Source organism: Orbicella faveolata, unplaced genomic scaffold (assembly GCF_042242905.1).
Source record: "Orbicella faveolata isolate gen_17 unplaced genomic scaffold, um_ofav_v1 contig_34, whole genome shotgun sequence".
Classification (NCBI taxonomy): Eukaryota; Metazoa; Cnidaria; class Anthozoa; order Scleractinia; family Merulinidae; genus Orbicella; species Orbicella faveolata.
The window spans coordinates 30,179,135-30,205,063 of record NW_028301563.1 but is presented as its reverse complement, the minus strand read 5'-3'; the positions used below and the strand labels follow the sequence as shown (position 1 = coordinate 30,205,063).

Below are 25,929 nucleotides of genomic sequence, written 5' to 3'. Positions count from 1 at the left end.
CTCCCATGTGGAAAGGTCAGGGATGCTCCTCGGAAAATTTGAATGAAGCCCCTAAAGGAGACCGATATGGGTGTGGCTCGAGCTTTATTTGACCCCTAAAAGATAACACTTAAAATGGAAATAACAGCTTTTTTATTTTATTCAGTGCACTGTAAAAGAAGCGAGACAATGAGTATTTCCGGCCTATTCATATGAGAGTTCCCCGCCCCCTCCGAGGAATCTAGCTAGATCTTTGTTATGGCCGAATTCATGTTTACATGAGAAGTTTGTAACACGTCTGTGCTGGAAGCTACGACTGAGGAATTCAGTTTTGAGATCACATTTTACTGGTTTAATATCCCTCACTGTACCTTGTAGAAGTATGCTCCAAGACGTCTTCATCCTCTTCAAAGCAGTCTAGTGTGACGTCATCTCCAAGCAGCACGAATGGGGCCCAGTGGCAAGTCGCACCGAAATCTTTTGTTTCCCTCATGTAGTTTGTGGCGCCGTTTAAGGCTTGGCTGGCTTTCATCCCTCGGGCCAAGTGTTTGTAGAACACACGCATGAACTCTAGTGTTGCGTCGTCGTCAATTGCCCATAGTGCTGCAAGAACGGAACAGGCCCCTGCACCCAGAAATGCTCGAGCTATTCCGACCACGCCCTCGTCACAGACCTCTCCTTGGCCACTATGGCAGCAACTCAGCACCACAAGTCTTGCTCTAAGACCAACACTCAGCACATCTGGCATGGTCAGCAAGAAATCCTTTCTAGTGGGGGTCTCGGATTTTCTCGACAAGTTTGGAGCCAATACAATCTCACCGGCTTTAGAGTTGCCATGTGCTGCAAGGTGTATCAGCGCAACGTTGTTGAGCCTGCTCAGCACTGCTTCCTTCGTAGCATCTGAACCAATGAGAGGGGAAGTCTTGACAATAGCTGCTATCATCTCCGCTTCTTTCCTGGCACTCGGAAGTTGACTTAGTTTTTCTCCTTTATCGTTTACAACTTCTTGCACCCACGGATCCCCTACAACCAGAGCGCCGCGTTTGCAGTGGTGATCGGTTGGAGCATCCAAGATCATCTTCAAACAGGTCAGGGAAGGAATTACACGGATGCTGAACGATTCGCACAGGTAGCGGGACTCGGTATCTTGTAAGGCACCAAAAGGAACTAGGAAGAACTGACCATCGGGGACAATAACGAGCTCATTTCCACGAAGGTGGGGAATTACTGGAGCGACAACGGCGTCATAAAGGACGGAGAGGCGTTTTCTGTGAACAGGAGGTGACGTGGGTGATGCCTCTTTGTCACCGTTACGCAGATTTTCTTGGAAACTGAGAAGCGACAAGTCGGTCGGCTTTTGGACTGTCAAGCCATCTTTGTTGCGGAGTACATCTAGTGACCTATCCTCGCATCTTACTGTGCGTTGAACACCAACCTCTTTGTAGGTTTCCTCGAGGAATGAGCTCGGATCTTCGGAATGGTCTTCAGCGAGATTACTCTGACTGAAGTGGACTTGTTTTCCGTCTTGCAGTAGCCACACATTGATTACATTTTCGGAAACGGCCAGAAAGACAGTGTTGGCGGGGGCGCAGGTAAACAATTCACTCGCTGTTTCTTGCTGTGAGACTTCTGCTGAGTCCTGGCCATGGTGGCATGCTTCAAAACCATACTGTGTTTCCAGCAGGTCGGCTAGTGCTTGTGCGCGTCCCTTCTCAGCAATTAACAAAGCTTCTTCTGTCTTGTCCAGTCTGAGTAGAGTGGCAGAGAGTGCGGCGTACGCAATACCAAAGAAATGTCGTATGGAGATCTTCATCCAATCCTCCAAAAGATTCCAGTCTCGGATGGAATTTGCTTTTTCCACAGAAGACTGATAGGAGAGAACAGCATCGCTAAAAAATCTGCACTCTACCAAGCAGTGTCCTTGATATATCAGTGCTTCTGCTTCGTGAAAGTGGTCGTGGCTTTTCTTGGAAATGAAGAGCGATTGATTATTTAACTGCATCACCTGCTTAAGGTCACCACGAATGAGTAACGTAGACCTTAATTTGCGAAGAGCATGTTTTTCGCCTTCCACGTCTCCGATTTCTTTACAAATGGTTAAACATTTGCTGTAGATATGCTTGGTTTTCTCGAGATCACGAAGATATTGGTGTATTCTTCCAATAGAAAGATATGCATCGCCTTCTTTACCTTTGTCGCCAAGTTCCATGGAAATGTTTAGATACTCTTTGTAGTACGACATGGCGCCTTTAATGTACTCAACGCAAACTACCTTATCCAAGGCTGTAAGGTAACACGTGTCGCCAAGATTCCGGTATGCAAGCCCCTCTCTAGGTCTGTCTCCCATCTTCCTGCAATCTGCAAGATCCTCGCTGTAGTACTTTTTGGCATTTTCGAAGTTCCTGCCAACTTGATACAAGTTGAAGTGGGGTTCACCTATTCTCTCTTGCTGAGCTGCTGCCAATCCTGTTTCCTTCATAATCACCACGCGGCGCTTAAAGAATTCTTCCGCGTTATGATAGTCATGGGCAAGATGGCACTCCCATGATAAAGACTGATAGACCACTGCTAAAATGACACCGACACTTTCTTCTGCTTCTCGGTCTCCTAATTCTCTGAAAACAGCCAGACTTTGTTTGAAGCACGATATTGCTTTTTCGTTCTCACCACTCGCCAACAATTGGAAACCCTCTATGGAGTGACGCGATGCCTGCTGCGTCCTCTCTACATCCTTTCCGACGCTAAAGTCAGAGAACGAAAGGTACAGCAGGGCACGGTCAAAATCGTGTCGAGCTCCATAAGACAGTCCTCTGCATTCACCAATGATTGTACCTGAGAGGATTCCTTTTCCGTCGTTAATTTCCTGCGTGACAAACAACTAAATAAGCCAGGCAGTCTATCGGTCAATGAAAAAAGAAATTTTGCAGGCACATTTATCTCAAATATTTCACCATTATACCTTGACCACATCAGTTTCAGTCTTGGCGTTGAGTTTCTGTGAATCATTATTTTTAGTTTCATCCTTAATAGACTTGCTCTTTACTTCATGCAAAGTCTTGTTTTCCCGATCAATCTTCTCACAGTCAAGGTTAAGAAAACTTTGGTGATTACCGCTGTAGGGCTTTGGCCTCAGGCAAAAAGTCTTTTTATAAGCTAGTCTTCCCTTGATTAGATTGGACAGTTTTTGAAAATAGGTTAAAGTTTGGTATCGATATTGCCGAGGAGACAAAAAAATAGAAGTTCAAAATCAGTAAAACGTGACTTTTTTTGCAAACCAGATTTGCTATAGAAAGCTAATTCTAGCATCCTTAACTATGTTGTATTGAAGGTGAAATATACAAGAAGGTTATAAAAAATGCCTATCGTGTCTTCAATAATTTTAAAGAAGCACTCAAAATCGGAAATTGACAGAAAAATGCAATGGAAGAGAAAATTACAATGAAAGAGAATTATATCAAGGAAACTTATATTATCGGTGCATGACGTCAAAATATAGCTTCATGACACATTTTAGTATCACTTTGAAACAATTTGATCAAAATAGTGTTCATCTGTAGGTCCCTTTTCAATCATTATGCTTAAAGTATCATGGTCAGAAATCTTTTCGCGATTTACGCGAAATCAAGCACAGAATTCATTTATTTCTGTGTATTCCACTCTTAATTCGTTTACCAAGCGAAGCCTTAAAAGTCCGCTGAAACTCGAGTGTTCGCGCGGACAAAGAGCCCCCAGTGCCAGGCAAAGAATACTATATTTTGACGGAACCGTCTAAATGTAAGATAGATACTTTCACAATAATTCAGTCCGAGTTTATATGGGTGGTTTGATGATTCACTACATATCATACTGGTGATTCAAAACAAGGAATTCGAAAGGAGGCACCAAGAACAAGATATTGTTTGTAATTGCATTAGTAAAGGATACTGCCAACCCATCGCAGCACCACTTGGTTGCTTCTTCATACAATTGAAGTTCCTTACAGGCCTTTGCTCCTGTTGTTATTAGTTGACAGAAAATTGATAAAAGTAGTGACTCTTTAAAAGTCTTGAAATACAAACAAAAATTCTTAAACACGTCACGAGACTGAATATGCCCCGACTGAAACTGGAGAATATCCGAGTGATATTCCCCAATTTTCAAAACTGCACGTGTTGTAAAAAAAAAAAATATTTGAAGAGCAATAAACACAATAGCCTTCATTTGGCGCGAAAATATGCTCGGATATTTGTCTTTGGACATTATCTATTCCTCAAAGCTCACAATCTCCCTCGAGCTACGCTTTCGGAAAACTGTTCGCTTCTCGGAAGAGATAATGTCCGCGGACAAATATCCGAGCATAATTTCACGCCAAATGGAGGCTTTTGTATGTGTTTTCTTTTTTTTTTAATTTAACATTCTTTAATTCCTTACATAATTTCATATTGTGATAAAAAAAAAATAGTTAAATAGATATTTACATTATTATTGTTGCTTCTTGTTCGGGGGAAATTAAGTAGAATAAACAAGATACAAATTTTTGGGTAGAACATTTTTCGTATCTACTGTAGTTATTCACACTTGTTACTATTCAAATACATAAACTACAAACAATTATAATAATTTCTTGCGTAGTTAATTAGATTATAACATATATTGTGGTGAGTAGGCTGGGATAAATATTGAGATTATTTTTTAATATTATTTGAGGATATAAAAAATGATAAAAATTTGCTGGAGAGGGCGTTTTTTCGTGTTTTCTAGAGTTTTTCTATTTTGTATTTTAATAGGAGTTTGTTTACAAAGTCTCTAAGAATAATTGGTTTGTCGTGTAATTTGCAACTGTAGATATAGTACCTCATGAATAGCATCGTGTAGTTAAATTTCTTTACTAGCTCTTTATTATGCGGACCCTTGTCTAGGCCAAAAAGTTTTTCTTCAATGGATGGGTTGAACTTTGAATTATTTCTTGCGTTGAACCATTTGATAACCTCAGTATCGAAGGAAATTACAAACCGACAATCTTTGAATGAATGGTCAACGGAATCTTTTTCTCCACAGTATAAGCAGTCGTCATCTGGTTTGATGCCAAAACAGCATAGCTCTTTTTTAGTAACTATAATGCGGTGAATCAGCTTAAACTGAAATTCTTTTAACTTGGTTTCTTTGCATAGATTTTTGATGGAGGTAAATGCTTTTTTTCCAGGAGTCTTCATTCATATGCATGGTGGATAGATTTTCGTTCCATCTTTTAGGACGTGTATGTTCAGCTGTATGGGTCTTCACATTTAATAGTTTGTAACAGTCGCAGGTTTTGGCCTTATTTGAAACAAGTTGTGTGGATTCATTTAATTGGATGGTAAAGTTTTCAGTGAAATATAATTCCTTCCTGGTTGGATCACTGAGTTTTGCTTTGTTTAGTAGATCCTTTGGAATAGCACGTATGACCTGATAGTATTGAAGAAAGTTTGATTTGCACGAGTATTTGTTGTTAAATTCCTGATACGACAATATATGGCCGGCGTCGTCAAGAAGGTCTTGGATGGATAAAATGCCCTTGTTAAACCAGTCCCTTAAAAAAAATGTTTTACCATCTACAAGTATCTCTTTATTATTAGACAGAATTAAATCCTGTGCTTGATCGAAATCATAAAGATTTTTCAATTCGTTGAAATACTTTAAAATACTTTGATAGAACGAGGGCAAAGTGTTAAGGTGTTCTGGATCGTAATTACACCTTAATAAGAAATTTAGTCCTCCTAATTTGCGTAAATAATAGTCTGGGATTGTTTTCCAATTTTGCCTTCCGGGAGACAGGAGTCTAGGAATCCATGCTAGCTTAAGAGCCTTAAACATGATCTTTATATCTATTATGCGTAATCCGCCTTTGTCCAGGTCCTGATACCGTCCGGATCTTTTAATTTTCTCTCTTTTGTTTTTCCAAAAAAATTTAAATAATTTTGTTTTCACTAAGTGTGCGAAACCTTCAGGAATGTTGAGGATCGAGGATGAGTAAATTAGTTTTGACAAACCAAGGGATTTTAGTATCATTACTCTACCAAACAATGTAAGATCTCTCGCTCTCCACATATCAAGTTTTGTTTGCAGCTTCCTTAGTTTACGATTGAAATTCCATTCGATATTTCCTTTCACCTCTTCGGAGACAAGTATTCCTAAAATTCTAACCGGGGTCCGAAGCCATTTTTTGAGTTTGTTTTTCTCCCACTTTTGTGTTTATTATTCTTTCCAACACGTACAGTTTTGAAAATTGGGGGATATTAGTCGGATATTTCCCAGTTTTAGCTGGGGCATAATCACTCACGTGAAGCGTTTAGACCAATAACGCGAGCGAAAATATTTGATGGATTATAACTACAGTTATAGCTCCGACCCTGTAGCCGCATCGCACGAGAAAAAGCCCGAATGGAGCGATCGTCCTAGGCATCAAATCCCCGCCTCTTTCCCGCATTGCCCCCCCCAACCCGGCGCAGGATTTACATTGATAGGTGCGTTACTGCATCGTGGTTTTCTTGGCTTCCTGCACTTTCTAGGCACGTAACAAGACAAAGCTGACACGGAACGTTTATTTACCTGTAACAATAGCTTGTATGGGAGATTTCTGGAATGTTCTTACACCTCGATAACAATAGTGGAATGCTCTTGCACGTTTCGCGTCCTTGACTGCGTCATGAAAATTACCTGTGGAGAGTGGCAATCTAGTGAATAACGTATTTATCGATTATTTATAAGTACGTAAAGATTGGAAAGTGCTACTGAGCATGAACAGAATAAAAACATTTACTAGACCAAGTTTGATCGCCAGAATTTGAGCAGCTCTTGTTAACTAGTAAAATGGTCTAGTTCAACAACACAACACTCAGGGACACGTCATACACGTGATACAATAACTATCTGTCCACTGCAGTTCTCATCAAAAGCTAAAACATTATTTCATGAAATTACTATGAAACGCCTCACCAATTAAATTACCAAACGCGATAAAGACCCGATTTCTCCTAAAATATTTGATACACATTCAAGCACTGAAGAAGTAAAATAAAGGAGAATAAATATAACCGTCAAATAGCTAAAAGACAATTTCTTGATGTACCACCCAATTCTCAGAGCTAAAATTGTAAGAAATATTTGGTAATTACAAGTTAAGAGAATTGATATTTTGAATTTGGTTTAAGTCAACTAAGTTCAATCGAGTACAAATAATTGTGCGAACTCACCCATTGAAAAATGAGAGGCCGCCCTTCTGGTGTAAAAAATGGCGTTCAGTTCGTCATCTTTGCAGTTTACATCAACCTCTTCAGTGAAGAAACTTAACGGATTTCCAGATTCATTTTCCTTACACTCAGCATCTCCTTTTTCTGTTGCTATTAGACACAAAGCGTTTTCTGAGCCGATTTCAGCAGTGATCATAACCAATACAGTGAACCAATGAGAACGCAAAACAAAAGATCGTGACTGGTACCAAGTGCTGAAAAACACACTTGACCGGTACGAATGGCTTTGCTTTTGCATCTGAGCCAAGTTGTTCAAAGGCTGGATAAATACACCGGATAAAGCGCTATCCAGAGGATAAGTGTTAGCAAAACAAACTGCACTATCTACTGGATAGTGATTTATCCGTTGGATAGTGTCATGCACCCTTTAAATGACTGGGGCCTGATTGCTTAAGATGGTGACGTGCAAAAGCGTCGATGTGACCCTGTTATCTTTTGGCTTTTACTAGCCCTTTCCAGGCTCTCGGTCAGTGGGGACAATCGAAAAAGCGAGCGGGCGACGAGCGGGATCAGCGACGAGCGGGATCAGCGACGAGCGGGATCCGTGAGAGAAAGACCCCGCTCGTCGCCCGCCTGCCTTCCCGATCGTCCCTACTGACCGAGAGCTTGGAACAAGCTAGTTTTTACAAGAGCATTTTCCCGTTAAAAAAATGAGCGATAAATAGATTTGTAAGACAAAAAAGCTCCGATCATTCAGGAAAAAAAAAACTTTCCACAATTAAGGTTACCGTATACCTTAAGAGGTGTCTCGCGTTACAGAAGGTAACGTAGGAAAATCGCGCCCGGAGAAAAATATCTGGAAAAAAATTCACTGGTACGTTTTTGTTGTTTATGTCAAACTAACTACTGTCCAAATTTGGGAGGGAACAAACAAATTCCCTTTAACTTGCAGCCTTCAAAAGAGACCCAAAAGACATTTGAAGCTCACATTTTAAGGTCGTGAAAAATTCGACAATTCATTTTATTTCAAGATTCTTGGTATTGTGTGATAGCCAGCCAACTCTATGAGCTTTAATTTGATATAGGGGTTTAGGTATCTACAGTTTAAACCGGACGCGCTACATCGCTTGGACGCGAGACACCTCTAAAGGTGCTCTCAGAAAGGTATACGGTAGGTAACCTTAAACTAGCTCCAAAATTGCAAATCTGCGAATAAAATCTCATGCCGTACTTTGTTGCAATATTTACTCGTCTACCATTGTGTCACTGTCAAAGTCATTTCTTATAAAGCGCTCGGATTCAGTACTAATCATGCCGTAAAAATCTGTGTTAATCTTCTCTGTTCAACAGGCTAAATTCAGTTTATTTGTGATAACTGCTTTTGTAAAATTATTCACGTAAATAAAACTTTTCAATCTTCAAGGCGACAACTATATCTTAAAAAATGATGAGGATTATTTTTCAAGTCGCAAAAACACATGGTGCATTATTTGGCACATTCTTTGACATAAATTTAGTATATCGAACCAAAACACGAAAGTTAGCTAGAGAAACAAGCAAGGACATACGTCGTACATGGATAAAAAATAAAACTCAACAGAGCGTTGATTCACCTGTGACATTAGCCAGCAAGATTTCTGTTGCAATGTTTAGATTCTTGTGTGCTTCAGGAGAATTACCTGCGCAAAAAGAGTAAAAAACTCGGTAAAAATCACAGGTACGTAGAGCGCACAGAGAGCCTATTTCATCGGGGCAGAGTAAAACTGCTTACGATAATAAAAAAAGCGCGAAGTTTCATAAATCATAGTTCGCAGCAAAAGATTATAATATATAATCTCTTCTTGGCGGCAAACAGGAAGCTTGCCCATCGTTAACTTCTCCCCTTCAATATATTCAAATTACACAAGGGTAAGTGGGAGCAATTCCCTGTTACCCTTGTATACCCTTAAGGAATCTAAGGAGGAAAAGAGAAATGTAACTCCCCTTCCCCAAATCAATAATGAATTCGCGCTAAAACCAAAACGAGCCATTTTTCCATCATTGGAATTGGAATGAGCGGATGGATGGTCTTAAATTTTCAGTTGTCCAAGATCAAAAGATTGTATTCCAAGAATACAACATGAGGACCCTGACTTGACTGTTATTCAATCGTTTGATCTGTTATCCAATTATAGTCCGACATTTTATTGACTATCATCCATTATATTTTCTATTAGGTCACTGAGGCTCAGGAAAGAGTGAGATTGGTATTGATACCTTGCCACTTGAATTAGCAAACGTGATGAAGACCTATTTTCCTCTTACAGTATTAATACTCAGTCACCCAGAAAGGTGAGGAGAATAAACGTAATTATCAGAGATGATGTAATACCAGATTCTCAAAGCTAAAAATTGGGTTTCAGTGTTAGGATAATTTAAAACAATGGAAAATTTATTTTTAGAAGACCAGAGAACATGGTCAAGTTTATTGTAATTAAGGTAGGCAAAGTCTGCATACAAGCCAAGTGGCCCATCAGGCAGGAGGTTATACCGGTTTCTGTAGCATGAAGCGACTAGGAATATTTCTACTCCCCCCTGGATGGGATACCAGTCCATAGAAGGGTTGCCCCTAGCATCAAAGTTGCTAGTACCCATTTACACACCTGGGTAGAGAGAGACGAGAGAGGGACCTTGAGAGTAAAGTGTCTTGCCCAAGAACACAGCGCAGTGTCCCTGGCCAGTGCTCGAACCCGGACCGCTTGATCAAGAGCGCACTAACCAATTGAGGCCACCACGCCTCCACTTAATTGTTACTAAACTGGAAATCAAATAGTGTCCTGAACTCACCCAGAAAGAAGTGAGAGGCTGCCCTTTTCTTGTATAGAACAGCGTTCAGTGCGACATCTTTGCAGTTCACTTCAATTCCTTTGGTGTAGAAAACGGCGGCATTACTAAATTCATTTTTTTTGTACTCAGCATCTCCTTTCTCTTCATTCTCTTGTGCTGTTTCTATGAGAAACAAAATACAAATTGAATGATGAGAATTAGTGATTTTCAGACGACTACCGACTGCGTCCACTTTTTTTTTCTTTTAGTGTTGAAGACAATCAGTCTGATTTTAAGTCGCGATCGGTTAGACTGTTCACAGCCTCCCTACTTTTCAACGCACGCGCAAGAAAAAGCGAGCGAAGCAAGCGCGAAGCGCGCGGGGGTAGGGGTGGGGAGGCGAACGAAGCGAGCCATACGAAGAATAGAGAGACTGCAGCTTTGGAAACATGTGGTTTTATTAGTCTCCTCCCTTGTTATCGCCCTGTCGCTAACAGCTCCGCCTCTTAATAAACAAATCGGACCAATTAAATTTGAGCGGTAAATTGCTCGTTTAATTAATTACAAGTCCGGTTTGCACGTGACAACACGTGCGTTTGGGTGTTGAGGATGTCGTCTTAGACGACCGTTACTCCAAAATAAACCTGCAAATAGGAGGTAGAAAGCCGAAATCAAGCGGTCTTTTCGATTCTTGTAGGATATGCACTTGCTCCTTTGCTATTCGCTTGAGGAGTTTTGGTACAACTTCTCATGTATCAACGGAAAATTTATTTGTTGAGCCCAAATGCGAAGGTTTAAGTCACTAAGCATAACACAATTGTGTATCGGAGAATCTTTGTTCTTCAACATGTTATGGAATTTTGTATCCAAAAGTCTTCCACTACAAGCTTCCGAAAACAAGCTTGTATTTCGCTTCTCTAATCGGCGGAAGCATGTCGTCCTTTGTTGAAAAAACGATGGAAGGAATCCCACTCTCTTCCATCTCTTCTATTTGTTCTTTCATGATCCTTTTGAGTCAGTGGCAAAACAATGAGAACAACAGCATTTGCTGCATTTGCATTTCTTTTGCCGCTGGGTAAAGGTTGATGAATCAGAATTTTCCCAAAGCCGGTCGGCAAAATTGTGACAACGTCCTTCGATCGAAGAAGATGAACAACAACCTCTTTCTGTTCATCTTTGAGCGAAGAAACATATGGAAAAATTTCTAACAGAATTCTATAAACAAATCAATTATGATTGGTCGTTGTCAAGGTAATGACACTTTCGTCGCCTTTCAACCAATGGGAATTTCCGTTTCTGAAGAAACGGTAAATTCCCTTTCCTTCCAAAGATGTCATGGTGAATACACTTTTTTCCAGAGATGTCTACAGTCCCTCTATTTCTCTCGGTCCCCACCCCCTATTCTGTCAAGTCTCCTGTTTTCCGCTGGGTTCCAGTTCTCTTGCAATTCTATCCGCACGTTCAATGATCGAATGAAAATACGAAGAAATAGAGGGCTGTGAACAGTCTATGATCGGTCAGTCGGAGTGACAAAAAGGCTTCCTCCTCCCAAAAAAATTACCAGGAAGAGTCTGGAACTAGGAGTGAACCCTCTTCCTTTAGTATCATTGCCGCGGAGACTGGAAACAACAAGATGAAGTTGGAAATCAACGTGGGTGTGAACTGTTGCATAACACATCTCGTTATCCCTGAACTCAAGGTTAAAAATAGTATGTTGATTAATCTGCATTTCTAAAAGTGTTTGACTACATCTTTACGTCCATCACAAGGGAATTTTGTGTCATAAGAAAACGCAAAAATTTCAGTGACTCGGACTACACCAAACGGAGAAAGAAATAGGGGATAGCCTAAAACAAAACTAAAGTAATCACAGTGATCGTAACCAAAACAATGAACCAATGAGAGAACCAGAAGCAAGCTTGAGAAAACGCAGGCGACCAAATCATCTGAGGGGTGCTGGGCGAGTCTTTTTTTTTTTAACACAAACAAAAAGCATATTAAAGCAAAACCAGAGCAATTCTAGATGACTTTCTTCACTCGTTTGCTTTTGTAACTTGGTTAGAAAAGATCTTTCCTTTAGAAATCACGAGGCTTCTGCCTTTTCATGTTTTCTTCGATTTTGTCGAATACAAAAATGGCTAAGAGAATGAAAAATTTTGAGACTGAAAAACGATCGGTGAGGCGGCATACTGTCAACAATTTCACCTATGAAAAATAAACGTTTATTTATAGATTTACTTTTAGCTAATTTTAATATTTATGTTCCGTGTCATGCCGTAATACTAAAGAGATGTTGACGTATTGATTAGCAGTCAGTTTTGTTTTTTTCATTTTCATGTGTTTCGTGTACATATTTATATTGTGAAACTCGATCTAAGTCCTTTGGTTTTATAGTAAGCCTTTTCCCCTGTAGCCTGAAAATGCCGTTAAAAAAAAACTGTCCCAGTTTCAAAATGGAAAATCCTCAGGAAGAAATTAAAAGAACATACATTTCTCCTTATTGGAAACTTTTCTCACCTCTTAAAGCGTCTTCGTCAAAATCAAGTTGTTGTGAAGCGCTCAGACTCATGTCTTGCATCAATTGTTGTTCATTCTGGTCAAATGGTTCTAATGGTGCAAAACAAATCTATATCAGTCTTTTCTGTCCTGATAATTTTAGGATTTTTTAATTCATGGTTTTAGAAAACCCTGATGACAATCTAGCTAAATAAATTTATTAGTTTCAGTCCTCAAAGTGACGAGTGTAACTTGAAAATGACGAGCAACCCGCTGCCGATTCAACTGTTTTACTAATGAAGTTTCTTTGAAATGCAGAAACAAAAAACTAAAAAATAGGAAACATGCAGGAGGTTTATAGTCTACATAAGAGGTAAAAACTCAGACAGAAGTTTGATTTACCTATGAAGAAATCTTGTCCCAATTCTTCTGCGCCACTTTTACCCTTGTGTTCTTCACGTGAATTACCTGTGGAAATTAGGTAATAACGGCAGTTAAAACGTCTTACTGTTAACATCTTACTACTCAAAACTCAACTTAAAAGTAAAAAATCTCGCTACTCAACGACAACAACAACAACAATAACAACAAGACTTATTTGTATGCAGCATCACAGAATCGCAAGGTGTTTAAAGTTTCTAGTTGCTGAGTTTCACTGGTACTTTTCTGTTCGGTTTTGTTCAGTCAAAGCTGAAGAAATCGAGGATGTAATTGTATTTAAAAGTGCTACAAAATTAAGATTTTGTGAATTACATCAGATATATATAAATTAGTGAAAGCTGATTAATACCTGTTTTCTTCTTACAGAACTGATGTTCAGTCAAGCAGGCAGATGAGGAGAATAAAGAAACTCATCGAATGATATATCAACAAATTCTCCAAACTAAAACGAAGTGTGTATACAACAATTTACAAAATGGGAAATTTTTATCTAGAAGTTGGTAAATTTAACTAAACTGGAAAAGATATGTAGCCTTGTAAACTCACCCGGAAAACACTGCAGGTCTGCCCTTTGGCTGTAAAGATTGATGTTCAGTCCGTCATCTTTACAGTTCATGTCTATTCCTTTAATGTAGAAACTTAACGCATTTCTAAAGTCATTTTGCTTGGACTCGGCTCCTCCTTTGAACCATTGCTCCATAGCTGTGAGAAACGAAACACGAATTGGGTAGTGAGTGACTAGTATTAGTAGTATTCCATTTCACAACACTCTCATTCATACTCAGTTGAAATAAGATATGGGAATAATGATTGACCAGCGGACTTACCCAAGATGAACAGCTTGGCTTAGGCCGGGGAGGTCGAGTCTAGCGGTACGACGTACGACCCACACGATGAAGGTGGGAGGGTGGGCCGTTCCCTGATCAGCGCTCCGCTGGAAAACCGGGTGGAAAACCGAGCACGAATGGAGTGAACAAGTAGTCTCGGTATTTACTGCAGAGCTATTACGTAACTAGTGCCAAGAATGCTCAGCTAGTCGAGAAAACTGCATTGTTGTTACGTATTTGAACTTTGCATGTCATTATGAGTGTTGTGAGTAGTATTAGTATTGTAAGTGGCGTAAGTAATCATATTTTATAAGAAGTATTGTAAGCGGTACGAGTGGCAATAAAAAATGAAAATGAAGTAGTGGAATTTTTTAACACTTGACCGTCGTAAACCCAAAATAAAGTGGTCACGCACGATAACCGGTAATAACACAATAAACCAATGAGAGTGCATGGCGCGATAAAACGCACGTGACCAGGTTATGATTGGCTTTTGTTCACATCTGATTTGCATCAGCTTGTATCATAACATTTCAAAAAGTATCGCAAAGCAAAATGAAACCAATTTTGGATTATTTTTGACAATCAATCGCAAAACGACAAGAAGGCTTTAATACCATAGGGAAGAAATAGACGTCTATATCGAGAAATAAGGGGCCAAAACTATAGAGAGTACAATCCCATTTTCTTTTCTCGCCCAAGCAAAGGAGCTGATCTGTTTGTAGAAATCACAAGGTCTCTTTTCATTATTCTGAGTCCCTACCAGGAACTGAAATTCTACAGAAAGAGCACAAAGAACAAAAGACTTGGAGGCGAACGTCAAAATTTTCGCTTACATAATATACAATTCATGCCATGAAAGTTAATAAAAGGAAAAAAGTAAATAATAGCGTGGCATTGGGTTAACGCCTTGGCAGCAGCCTCACTGATCCTGCTGTTGTGTTGTTTATTTATTTATTCATTTTTGTCGTTGATCTCATTCGCTAGGGAAAAAAAAATTTGTTTGTTACAGCTCGTTTACAATGGAATGGGTTAGTCGAAAACCATGCTAATTGAAAAATATCTGTGATTTTTTTTTCCTCAAAAGTATCTGAATTTTTGCATGTGGTTTTAAATTAAATAGAAAGAACACTGTTCTGTATTTTTACTTGTTGATGTCGTGCGCTAGGAAAAACTCTGTTTGTTACATTCGTTTACATTTCTCATTCCTATAGGTCTTTATTTTGAAACTGAACAACTTCAATAATTAAACATGGTTTCTTCATATTTTTTAGTCAGTTTTCATATTCAGTTTGAAGCCGTGTCGTTATTACTCCAGCAACTGGTTGGAAATTAGTTTGGTTTCCTTTGACGTCTTTGGTAAATCAGTATTGGAGCAGTGTTATAAGCTTTAATTTGATATAGGGGTTTAGGTATCTACAGTTTAAACCAGACGCGCTACATCGCTTGAACGCGAGACGCCTCTAAAGGTGCTCCAAAGGTATACGGTAACCTAAAAGTTGCAAAGCGCCCTGTTGGCAATTCACCAATTCTGCTAGCTAATGACTGCTACTTGCGTGTTGTGTTTGGAGGTTAGTCACATTCATGTACAATACTGTTGAGATATAGGTTATATCAAGTTTAATGTATGTTTACTTGTTTTTCTCTAGAAAATCACATCGTCTTTTTTGACTTAAGAAGCTGAATTTCAAATAAATTTTTTAGCTTGAAAGTTCTGGAAATTTCGACGGTACTGGGAGTTAAAAATAAATACTAACAGATTCCACAATTACCTTAGCTCCAAAATTGCAAATTTCATGCACAACATTATATTGGTATATTTTCTCACCTCTAAATGCAGCGTCAGGGTCAGTACCAATTTCAGGAAAATCGCCTGGATTCAGACCTAATGACGCAACAAAAATCTGTATTAGTCTTTGCTGCTCAGGATGCATCGTCACACTTAATTCCACCTTGTCACCCACAGAGGGATCACATGAGATAGCATTGCGCCTGCGTGAACTCAGTGTGTTGTTGCCTTGGTTGTGCGGCGTCGACAAAATCTGGATCGGACCGGACCGGATCACGGATCGGATCAAGGAAAAAAATTCAAAATTTTGTTGAGCAAATTGCACTAGAGTGACTACTGTGAGCAGAACGTTTTATTTAATTCAGGTGTGATATTCCGTTATTCTCTTATAATATCAAGCCAACTGGGAGCTGGTCACAGATGAATTTTTTTCAGGCTGTTGGGTTTTCCTTGCGATGATCAATCATGTCTTCATATCTTTCTCCGCAGTTGAGATAAATGATATTTCGTGTATTCACTGGCATCAAAGGTAAACTGTCATAAAACGAGTCAGTATAGTAATAATAGGACGAACGTATGAATAGAAACACAAAAACTAAAAACACTAAAAAATTAAACACCTGATGATTTCAAACAATTTCCGTTTTTGAGACAAGTCTTTACTTTTACAAGATGTGAGTTTGGAATACGATATTTCGCACTGAAATAAAACGAAACAAACCATTTGTATTTCAAGGAAATATAGCTGTTTTGCAAAAAATTCTGGGAATAACATCGATAGTGTGAACGATAACGCAACCCGAGAATAAACAACATTTTAGGAGTTACGTCACGATGTTTAGAGTTTAGGGTCGTAAAGAGTTGCCTTTAAATAGAATAAAACCTTAAAATGATCGTGTTCTAGGATAGAAAACACTTAGGAGGCAAGAACAAATCAAAACGGAATGAGGATCGTTAAGGATGGCAAAGATTAACGGGGATTGCAAATGACGAACTTGAAAAACTAGGCTGGTTTTTTCAAGATGTGCAAATCGTGACGTAGCTCCTTCAAAGCAAGTCATGTCCTTAAGCTTTCGTACGTAAGTTTTCTCATTAACTGTAACGCCAGCTGTAACGCTCACATCTGACACGAAAATGTAGCCGAGAATTAGCCACTGATAACAATTTCAAAAACGAGAATGGGAGGTTCACGCAAGCTTCGAGCCAACAAACGTTCAAATATACCTACATCTGCCTGTTCATTACAATTTAAATTCGTCGTAAATTAGGCGCTTATGTGGCTTTTTAAATGACCTCTTGTCATTCTCTGTAATTAACATGTCATTGCGTCAAATTCGGGATTCTTATTTTCATTTAACATATTTTAGTTTTCCACTTTTATTTTTTATTTATCATTATCTTATAAACGGTTTGATTTTTGTTTTTGATTTTCTTTTTCTTTAAAACTTTGTTGTTGTTTTTTTCTGTGATCCGATCCGTGATCCGATCCGTGATCCGATCCGTGATCCGATCCGTGATCCGGTCCGTGATCCGATCCGTGATCCGATCCGGTCCGATCCGGTCCGATCCTGGTCTTGTCGACGCCGTTGGTTGTGAACGGATTGTCTTTTCTGTCCTGCGAAAACTTGGTTTTTGCCACACACAATGCCGCCTGATTCGCCTACTAAAACATCGAAAGAAATTCATGTAGAGATGCACCCGGTACAAGGAGAGACCTTCCAAGTCTTCGAGACGCGGCAATGACAAAGACGGGAAAAAGGTCATAATTGACTCCCGTCAACACGATGAAGACATGGCAAGCGCTCAGATCAGTGCTTTGCAAAAATCTATGGAACAAAGCTTTTCCTGGATGGCCGAGTCGTTGACTACGGCCGTAACACAAACCCTTGAGAGGTATGTGTTTGAGGAGGTCACCGAGGGTGACTTAAACGAGAATAACTTGTCAAACCCCTCACAAGACAAACCCAGCCAGAAGGCGGGAAATCGTCTTCACCGAGCGAGCAGATGGATGTTGATGTCTCGGTCAATGATCTTTTGTCTGATGCCAAAGAACATGGCAATGGAAAGCAACATGAAGTCGACGAATCAGTTGGAGACTTCCTCAAAACTGTTCAAAATGACCTGAAGTCGGAGGAGACGGGACCTCCCATCCATGAAGAGCTCGTTAAAATTGTGACGCGTCTCGTGCGAGACGGCATGTTAGAAGAACAGCTGCAAGACAAGATAAACAAATATCCGCAGCCGGAAAACTGTGAAGGTTTAACGAAAGTTCGAGTTAACCAACTGATTTGGGATAACCTCAGCTCCACCATCAGGTCGCAAGAAAAAAAAAGTGCAAACGTCTATCGTTAAGGGCATGACAGCTCTTGCTCGCGTCACTGACGCCATCTTGAAACGAGTTAATGAGACAAATGGCGCGAAAGTGCTCGCCCAAGAGGCAATAGACAGCCTTTCTCTTTGGGCACATGCAAATACCGAGCTTAATAATAGAAGGAAAGAGCTCATAAAACTGGACCTACACACGGATTACAAACACCTTTGCTCAGCGTCTACAACAGTGACAGCTGAACTCTTCGGAGACGACTTGTCCAAGCAAGTCAAGGATATCTCCGAAGTAAATCGTGTTGGCCGGAAAGCAACTACTTCCACCGTCACTCGTCATAAAGGCCCGACCCACTCTAACTTTGGATACAAAAGCCAATCGTCTGGTGGCAGAGGGAAATTTTTTCGAGCAAGAGGAAGTCAGAAGCATTTTTTAGGCTGGCGACAGACCGCAAGTCGCGGTTCCGCCACACAGAGTTCAGACAAGTTTCCCAAGTCCAAGGGTCAAGGCAAGTAAACAAAGCTTCTGAGGACTTACCTGAGGTAAGTCAAAAATTGTGTCTTGTAGAACCAGGACAAACGGCAGTTAGATTGAAATTATATTTCCCTGAATGGAGAGAATTGACTTCCGATCCGCAGATTCTCAAAACCCTCAAGGGTTTTAATGTTGATTTTGTTGACTACCCTCCTGTAAAAATGCTTCCCCCAAAGGAAATCGCTTTTAATTCGGAAGAATCACAGATGATCAGTTCAGAATTAGACAAACTTCTGACAAAGGGGTTCATTGTGAAATCACAGCACTGTCATGGAGAATTTCTCTCTACTATATTTCTTCGTAAAAAGCAGACTGGAGGGTATAGGCTCATTCTCAATTTGAAGAACTTAAATCAATATATTAGCAACCATCATTTTAAAATGGAAAGCTTAACTTCAGCAATCTTGCTTATGACACCTGGATGTTATATGGCATCTGCAGACTTGCAAGATGCATATTATTCGGTTCCAATCAATGAGAAATGCCAAAAATATTTGAAGTTCTCCTGCCAGGGGGAATTATTTCAGTTTACTTGCCTCCCTAATGGTCTTGCTTCTGCTCCCTGACTTTTTACGAAATTGCTTAAGCCTGTCTACTCCACCTTAAGGCAAATGGGACACACAAATGTGGGCTACATTGATGATTCATACTTACAAGGGCCGTAATTTAATGACTGCAGTAATAGTGTTCAGGACACTGTCCACCTTTTCACCAAAGTGGGTTTTCTTCTAAATCAAGAAAAATCAATTCTCGTACCCAGCCATGAGTTAACATTTTTGGGCTTTATCTTAAACTCAATCACGATGACAGTGAGACCAACACCAGAGAAAGCTGAAAAGCTGAAACAGAAATGTTTAGCTGTATTGAAAAAAACTCATGTTTCAATTCATGATGTCTCAGAAGTGATAGGTTTAATGGTTTCTATGTTCCCTGGTGTTGAATATGCACAGCTTTTCTATAGAAGTCTAGAAATAGACAAAATCAAAGCTCTGAAAGAAAGTAGGGGAAACTACAACTCAGTAATGACATGGTCAGTTACATCAGTCATAGACCTCAAGTGGTGGATCAAAAATGTTGAGAGCTCGTTTAAGTGGATATCCCATGGGGATCCATTACTCTCCCTGTATTCTGATGCCTCAAAAGAAGGGTGGGGGGCAGTGTGCAAGGGAGATAAAGCAGGAGGTCGATGGACTGTAACTGAGTCTAACTGTCACATCACTGAGTTAGAAACACTTGCTGCTTTTTTTGCTTTGAAATCATTCTGCCTCTCAATGACAAATTGTCATATTAACATCTACATAGATAATACCACTGCTGTCTCTTACATAAATGCATGGGTGGGACTCATTCTTTGGAATGTAATAAGATTGCACGTGAAATTTGGACCTGGTGCATCCAGAGAAATATCTGGGTGACAGCAATCTCATTACCAGGTAAGGAAAATGTTGATGCTGATAGGGAATCTAGAACATTTAATGATAACACAGAATCGTCTCTCAGTGAAAATATTTTCCACAGCATTCTTGAGACCTATGGCATGCCATCCATTGATCTTTTTGCATCTAGAATTAACAGAAAAGTTTCACATTGTGTGTGATGGAGGCCAGACCCTGAGGCACAATTTGTGGATGCTTTCTCTTGCTCTTGGTCTCAAGAACAATTTTATGCTTTCCCTCCTTTTAGCCTGATACTTCGTTGTTTAAAGAAAATCGGAATGGAGGAAGGGGAAGGGATCATAATTGTTCCAGTCTGGCCCACCCAACCTTGGTATCCAAAGCTGATGAGTCTTTTGGTCGACAAGCCCAGACTGTTACCAGTGACAAGAGGGACATTGTATCTTCCAAGCAAGCCCAGTCAACCACATCCCATGGAGGGCAAACTGAAACTAATTGCATGCAAGTTATCGGGGAATCCCTTACGGAGCAAGGCATTTCTGCAGAAGCTACCAAGATTATCCTCAAGTCGTGGAGGAAAGGCAAATCTAAACAGTACCAATCCTACTACAAAAAATGGCTTGACTTCTGTCATAGAGAACAGATTAGTACAGTTCCTCCCTCTTTAGCCCAAGTCATAGTGTTTCTACTGACTTTATTTAACAGTGGTCTTAGTTATAGTAGCCTTAATACTGCTCGTTCAGCACTTTCTTCAATACTCCCTTCAATAGATGGTATCCCAGTTGGACAACATCCTTTTGTTATTAGGTTTCTAAAGGGAGTATTTGAATCTCGCCCAGTGATGCCTCATTATACAGCAGTTTGGGATGTAAACCAAGTTCTTGATTACTTAAAGACTTTGTCCCCTGTTAATGAGATTTCTCTCAAGAGTTTAACTCTGAAGCTCACAATGTTATTAGTTCTAGTCACTGCTCAAAGGGAGCAATCCCTTCTTTTTCTCAATGTGGACAGCATTATAGATTCTGGCTCCTCTATAGCGTTCAGACTTCAAGAGCATGTTAAACAGTCCAAACCAGGGTCCAAGGGTATGGTGATTGAACTTAAATCATTCACAGATCCAAGACTTTGTGTTGTGACCACTCTTAAAGTGCCACTGAAACGAAATTTTCGTATGTGAGATTTTTGCTTAGTAATAAAGTTTCAACCTTACTTGGAAACACTGCGGACTTTTTTTTCGCATACGGTAAGCGAAAACTGCTTTTTCAGCCGTTCGAAGTTGGCTGATTAAGCCCAAAATTGGCGGCCATCTTGGCGCGGCCAAAACAGCCTAGTGACGTCACTGGTTGTATTACTCTCATGCCGCGCTGAAAATTACATGCCCTCCCTTGGACCCACCCTGTTACTTACTTCCTACGATGCACATGGCTAGTGCTTTAAAGACTGAGTTCACGCAGGCGCAATGCTATCTCATGTAATCCCTCTGTGTATGGTGACAAAGGTGGAATCCCAGTCGAACTTCAACTTCCGGTAAGTCTCGTTCAACTTTTGTATTTTACTTTATCTACAATCCCTTCATGTGATTTTTCATTCCTGGTGATCACTATGGTGGCTGAATTGCTTTCACTCTTCCGAAAAACAAATGTGTCTTGAAAATGACTAGAAATGCTTTTAAAGTTAGAAAGCGAGTCGCTTCTTTGGTATAGTTATTCTATGTAATAAAAATAAGAAAAAAAATTGAGAAACTAGCAAGGAGTTATATATATGAAAAGAATTCAGAAAGACCTTTCAACTGATTTACCGGTCAAGATTTCTTTACAATGGTTTAGATCCTCGCGTGCATCTTGGAAATTACCTTTGGAAAATGAGTGAAATAGTAGGTAAAAATCAAAGACATTGATAGTGCTTAGAGGGCAATTTTACCTGGGCGGAGTAAAATGATAAAGTATATTCGCATAATAAAGAGTAACGCATAATTGCTTATAGGTAGCCCCAAATGAGAAGGTTGTCCATCTTAGGATACCTCTCTTCGATCGGCGTTTTACCAAATTGCCTGAATAATTCCCGGTCGTCCTTTTATACCCCTAGGGTTCTTAGTAGGGAATGGGTACTGCGAGAGTAAAATATCTAGTCGAAGAATTCATCATTAGGTGCCTGGTTTGCTTTCCATGAAAGCTCTCGATTTGGCACCCGGTACACTATTACATTAGGCCGCTGCAGTTCTCATGGAAAGGCATGAGGTTGGTTTCAACGTCTCGCCACCTTAGTAAAAATGGGTCCGCAATGCGTACTTATGGTCTTATGCTTAGTTTTATTCCTATCGGTTGGAATGCTGTTTTCTTATGTCAGTATCTGGCAGTTGAATTGCTACAAGTGATAAATTTAGTAGACAAGTCATTACAATTCTTAAGTGGGAAATGTATGGCAGAATACTGTGTACTTACTTACTTTATCTTCTAATGATAATTATTTATTTAGCTTTTAGTCCTAATTGGACAGAACACAACAAAAATCTTTCAATTTACCCCTATTTTGCGCATTGTCCCATGTGAGTTTTAACTCTCTGAACTCGGCACTGTTTACACATGGTGAACTTGTACATGTAGTGTCAAGAGGTTTTGCTGCTCTAATGACTAAGCCTGTTTAAATACATAACAGCATTATCAACTGGGTACCGCGGGGTTGTCAGTTGTTTTTTGAATAGCGGGTTCCATCCAAAGAGTAGGCGGTTAAGGTTTGCGTGAAAAACATACCGCGAAGCGGCTGGGCAAGACGCGTACTGCGCATCGTTCAGGGAAAGTATGGGAGGGGTTTGCCCCCTCCCACCGGGAAGATACTTGAAAAGTAATTCCCTGAGATGCAATGCGGGGCTACTTTCAGCAAACGTGTACATTTGTTGATGATTTTCCCACCCTTAATTATTGTTATTCTCCGATCCAGTGTTCATATAAATGACATGGCAAAAAGGTTAGGAAAGATTGACTCACTCAAGCAAATCGCTCTAAAAACAAACTAGTAGGAGATTTCAATAAGAAGAAATATTTCATTTCAGTTTCGTCTGCCTGACCATTGATTTTTCATGTTTTCTATTTCTTCTTCACATCTTTTTATTTGATACAATGTAAATCACACTTGCACCGTTACTCTGCACGTTGTATCCCTAAATTGGCTGCCTGTTATTGACAGACTTAAATTGAACAATGCCGTAATGATGTTTAAATGTGTTAATAAACTCTTCACCCTGACTACTAAATCAAGAAATTTACTCTGCGTTCACAAATTCACACCAGAAATACTAAACAACGCGGTCAACTGAACATTTCAAGGTGCCTTCGAACCACCGGACACTGCGGTCCTTCACCTACCGTCGTGCTAGGCTCTGGAATAATCTAAGAGACAATGTGAAATCTTTAGACTCTGTCAAAGTTTTTAGGAAAAGAATTGTTTACCTACTTTTTTCTGATTAATCTATGAACTTGTAAAAAGTAATTCCAATCAATTGTATTCAATTTCACTAAGTTTTTAATGCATATTGCCTTAGTTATTTGGTTATTTATCTTAGCAAGATAGTTATGTAGTCTTGTAACTGAAAAACCCTCGTAGGGAGTTGCAATAAAGTATGTGTGGGTGTATGTATGTATTGTATCTCTACTGTATTGTGTTTGTACTTTGTGCATAAGGAGGCAATAAAAAAAACTTTTTCCTCTCTTTCTTCTTGGACTTGTTTCATAAAGTGTGCTATTATACAATTGTCTCTTTAAAAACCTAAAATCCCAGTGAGAATAAAATCTCATCAACAGTCCAGAAAAGAAATTACCATTTTACTACAGCAGGAGCTTCCTGACTACATGTTAACAGAAGCCATGTTTTGTGTAGCCAATAAATCTGGCAATTATGCACACAGAAATCCACGGCTTTGAAATGTTCGATATTTTGGCGCTTTCTTGGCTTTATCTCACATAAAATGTAGTTTGAAAAAAAGGTTATTTTCAAGTTTCTTTCATATTTCAACCTCATATTCGGAATTTTAGGCTTTCTTAATAGCGAACATATTTGACGCGCACGCGTTATCTGATAACCATTTACTTCTAAACTAAATAGTCTGTGTTTACCCCTATGATTGGCATGATATTATTGTATCATTTTTGTGTGTTTATAAATTGAGAAAATTACTATATCGCTTCAAAAAATACAAAGGAGTATATTTATTTCCATTAAAGTAAGGGATAGTGTAGACTGAAGTAATTCTGCAGTTTTATGGCGGATATCAGCCAGTTTCCTGCCGACGGCCTTAAATGTTAATATTGTGTAAATAAATCTACTTCTCTCATTACGGTAGCACTTAACTGGAAAAAAATAATAATAAAATAAAAAACACCACAGTCCTATTTATTGCAGTGCCATTTGAACAGAACGAAAAGTCACCTTTTACCAGACTACTTTAGTTTACTTTATTCTGTGTTTTGTTCGCTTCAGAAAATGATGCGCTGAGGTGTAGAACATTTTACGGCTATTAAAGTAAATCAGTTTCGATTCGTGTCACGCACTTTTTCGGCAAATACTTTATTTTCTCCGATCCATTTTGGGTCCAAAAAAAATTAACAACTGAAAAATTTTATTTCTATTTAATTTCTCCAATATCATGCTCAGGACTAACCTACTAACATTCGATGTAGGCGGCGCAGGTTTCGAGAATGCGCCGGTCGCCGGCTTATTTTGACAACCCTGTAAGCTGGCTTGTGTGTGCAACCCGCACCAGATTTCAAGCCAATGAATAAGGGCTTGCGAAAGCGGATTAGTTTCAGTGCAATCCGCACTAAACAGTAGCCGAGTCTAGATATGTTGGCTTGCGTGAGCAAACAACTCCCGTATCGCCGGGGAAACTCACTCCATCACCTAAATGAAATGACACTGAAAGAACAACCAAGACAGACATCAGGTAGTGCGGTTAATTTTCGAAATGAAATCATAACAGCGCGACAGAGCGATTTTGAATAACTTACCTTGAATTATAACAACTAATTTGCGAGGGAAAGCTCTTCTAAATTTTCACAAAACAGGTAAATTAAAACGAGTGCCATTACACAACAAAAACGGTACGCCGGAAGCAATGGCTGACGAAACAACTCGAAAACAATGAGACGCAATTCCCAGTACCCAGTCTACCTGCCAGACTATTCATACACCCAGAGGTCTGTCACGTGTCATCTCGTCCTTGAAGTGGCGTTCAAGATCTGCCTCTGACTTAGGGGTCTGCATGCATGAAATGCATAAGATCCCAAAAAGAAGAGATGAACATGTAATTTCTTCTTAAAACATTGATTCTTAATCACGTAGGTAGGTGATGGAAATAACTAAAATCATCAAATGCTGAAGGAACAAGTGCTCAGGACTAAGAAAGAAAGAAACTTATGACAATCAAAATGGACATTTTCACTTTTTACATTCTGAAGGTAGATATTTTAACTCACTAAGCTACAACGGAAAGCAAATATGCCATCTGAACTCACCTAGTAGGCAATGAATCTGTGACCTCTTGAAATAAAGTACGAAGTTCACCTCGTCACCTTTGCACTTCACTCCAATCCCTTCAGTGTAGCAACGTAACGCATTTCTTAAGTCATTTTTCTTTTCCTGGATATGTCCTTTGATTAAACATGTGTATGCTGTGAGAATCAAAACGCGTATTGGGAAGTTAATAGTGTCATTTTTAAACAATATTTTTTGAGCTTAAGAGAGTGCAATCACATTTTTCTTTTCTTGCCTTTGGAAACCAGCCGATCCGTTTGTAGAAATCGCAAGCTCCTTTTTCATTTATCGGATTCTTTGCCAGGAACTGACGATCGACAGAAATTGCAAAAAATTACAAAAGATCTGGAGACATGAGAACCTACGACCGATGACGCCAGATACTGTCAAAAGTTTTACCTACCTTGCATGTAATTCATCCTGATGAAGTTTTTTAAAAAGGAAAAATAAGTAAATAAAAGCGTGGCACTGAGTTAACGCCTTGGTAGCAGCCACTGATAGCGCTATTGCGCTGTTTATTATTTCGTTCTTATTACCGAATGGGAGGGGGGTCTGTATGGAAAAATATTGACCGAGGTCGTGCCGTACAGACCTCACTGAGTTCGTT

At 39.5% G+C, this 25,929-nt stretch overlaps 1 protein-coding gene, 1 long non-coding RNA gene and 1 pseudogene across 3 annotated transcripts; 1 reads left to right on the top strand and 2 right to left on the bottom strand.

The window, feature by feature from the left end:
• Window positions 1–331: 331 nt before the first annotated feature.
• On the bottom strand, window positions 332–13,005 carry LOC110048545 (uncharacterized). Its single transcript, XM_089271634.1, has 9 exons — window positions 12,891–13,005; window positions 12,510–12,599; window positions 10,014–10,175; window positions 8,801–8,866; window positions 7,191–7,337; window positions 6,547–6,654; window positions 3,904–3,971; window positions 2,939–3,052; window positions 332–2,842 (listed from the first exon to the last, which is right to left on the bottom strand). The coding sequence occupies exons 1-9, from the start codon at window positions 13,003–13,005 to the stop codon at window positions 332–334; spliced, it is 3,381 nt and encodes a 1,126-aa protein (XP_089127760.1).
• Window positions 13,006–15,486: 2,481 nt separating this feature from the next.
• On the bottom strand, window positions 15,487–25,818 carry LOC149105730 (uncharacterized). Its single transcript, XR_016201554.1, has 3 exons — window positions 25,304–25,818; window positions 21,595–21,648; window positions 15,487–15,641 (listed from the first exon to the last, which is right to left on the bottom strand). It is a non-coding gene; the product is annotated as an uncharacterized LOC149105730 (long non-coding RNA).
• LOC110048229 (uncharacterized) lies at window positions 17,135–21,504 on the top strand (annotated as a pseudogene). Its single transcript, XR_016201551.1, has 2 exons — window positions 17,135–18,410; window positions 20,086–21,504. The product of XR_016201551.1 is annotated as an uncharacterized LOC110048229 (transcript).
• Window positions 25,819–25,929: the final 111 nt, after the last annotated feature.

Excerpts from the sequence above, each read along its gene's own strand:
- LOC110048545 (XM_089271634.1), bottom strand. The coding sequence starts at position 13,005 with ATGTTAACAGTAAGACGTTTTAACTGCCGTTATTACCTAATTTCCACA. Across the intron at positions 6,655-7,190 it reads GGCCTCTCATTTTTCAATGG|GTAATTTTCATGACGCAGTC; the intron begins GTGAGTTCGCAC and ends CACTCTCCACAG. Across the intron at positions 3,053-3,903 it reads GGTGCTGCGATGGGTTGGCA|ATTGATCGGGAAAACAAGAC; the intron begins GTATCCTTTACT and ends GACTGTGAGAAG.